General features: G+C 37.9%; 1 protein-coding gene across 1 annotated transcript in view; it reads right to left on the bottom strand.

Moving 5' to 3' along the window:
- DNAH8 (dynein axonemal heavy chain 8) overlaps positions 1-1,634 on the bottom strand; it is a 397,167-nt gene that overhangs the window by 180,453 nt on the left and 215,080 nt on the right. Inside the window, exon 55 of the mRNA XM_019526702.1 lies at positions 1,155-1,289. Coding sequence (XP_019382247.1) covers positions 1,155-1,289 — 135 coding nt within the window. The remainder of the gene's footprint in view (positions 1-1,154; positions 1,290-1,634) is intronic.

Raw genomic sequence — 1,634 nt, forward strand, 5'->3', positions numbered from 1 at the left:
TTCAAAACCCCTGGGCTAAGTCACTGCCAGCTAGCCCGTCTCACATAATTATGTAAGTGCAATTTTTTCAACTTAGAGTATAAATTCTGTTTCCACTTGCATCACTACACTCAGAAAGCTGCACAATGGCTACATAGGCTCCAGGGCAGAAAATAATCAGTTTAAGTCCCCCTTTACCAAGAGGGGACCAATACTACATCCCTCACTGCCCAGGAAAGTTACTATCCACTGGAACCCTAGCCCTACCTTGATCCACTGGGCCCCTGGACCTACCTTGATCCACCAGGCTTCAGGTCTGCAACTAAAATGCTCCATTCCTTATTGGCACCCACTGTGGCCTACCCCCAGCAGTCTTGTTAGGGCTCTCCCATGCTCGCCCCCCTTGACCAATGAATGCGATTACCCCTGATGTGACTTTGGCATCTTTGTACGGCCAACTTTATTGCTTTAGCTCCAAGAAACTAATGCTCTGATACTTTCCAATGAAATTACATATGTTTTGCTCCGGTTTCTCAAAGGATGGGCTGACATTTGTTCTGAGTTTTTGTTTTGCAGAAGCCAAGTTTTAATTCCCTTGAGCACCTGGAAATCTGCTTTTGTACCTCTTAACTTGGTTCTTGCATAGTTTGTATGCAGCTATTATTACAGTCTGCTAGAGAAGTGCCACCCCAGAGGTCCCAAACGATTAAACCTTTAAAGTTTCAGTGATTCCTCATTTAACATATAATATTAAAAATGAATAAAAGTTAAACCTATAAAATGAACTATTTGGAAAAAAACCTGATTCAACCAATCTTTTCCCTAGGCATACGTTTCTCATGGTGTGAAGTAAAGTGTGAGACTTAGGTCTAGAATCCCTACAAAAAGTACTGAATCATCTCAGAGCTCCATGAAAACAGGACACAGTCCATTTGTGAAGAATGAATGAATTTGTGCACCTCTGAACTATTTACTATACCTTATTTTAATTGGAAAAGTATTTTGGTAGAGGATTTTCAAGAATGACTAAATGACGTAGGAGAACAAGATCCCTTGACTTTCATAGGAACTTGCAGTCTTAACTCACTGAGGATATTTAAAAAATGCTAACTTACATTAACAAAATAGTTACACGAGACAAAATGCATAAGTATTGCATAAATATAAGCTTTTACCTGAAACATAAATGGCTCTGTGGCAGAGGAAAAGTTTAAACATTTTGACAAATGTTGTTCCGGGTCATATTTTTTCAAATAAGCTTTAATCATTACAGATTTTGCAGTTCCTTGTTCTCCTGTGAGCAAAACTGCCTGTAATAAACATTTTTAAAAAACTTATGATAGAGCATTGCAGAAATATTTTAAAGCCCTTGGTATTAAAAAATATAATATTTATCTAGTTATGAATGCATTATACTTGTAGAATTCCTATACCACTATAAAAACTATGAGGGTTTACCATCCCTTCCAGATACCCCAACACAAATTATTGAAGATGGGAGGTTAAAAGGAGTAAAATAAAAAGAATATGTAAGGGAGGTTCCACAACTTTTTTCCTCGCAATTTCTGTGTATCACATTGTTCCTAAAACAATCACTTCAATAGCTTCCTTAAAGTGGACTGTGGCAGAAAGCCACCTTGGTTTCTCCCCAAAAA

The sequence above is a fragment of the Gavialis gangeticus genome, unplaced genomic scaffold, assembly GCF_001723915.1.
Source record: "Gavialis gangeticus isolate Ggan-Ray unplaced genomic scaffold, GavGan_comp1, whole genome shotgun sequence".
In the NCBI taxonomy this organism is placed as follows: domain Eukaryota; kingdom Metazoa; phylum Chordata; order Crocodylia; family Gavialidae; genus Gavialis; species Gavialis gangeticus.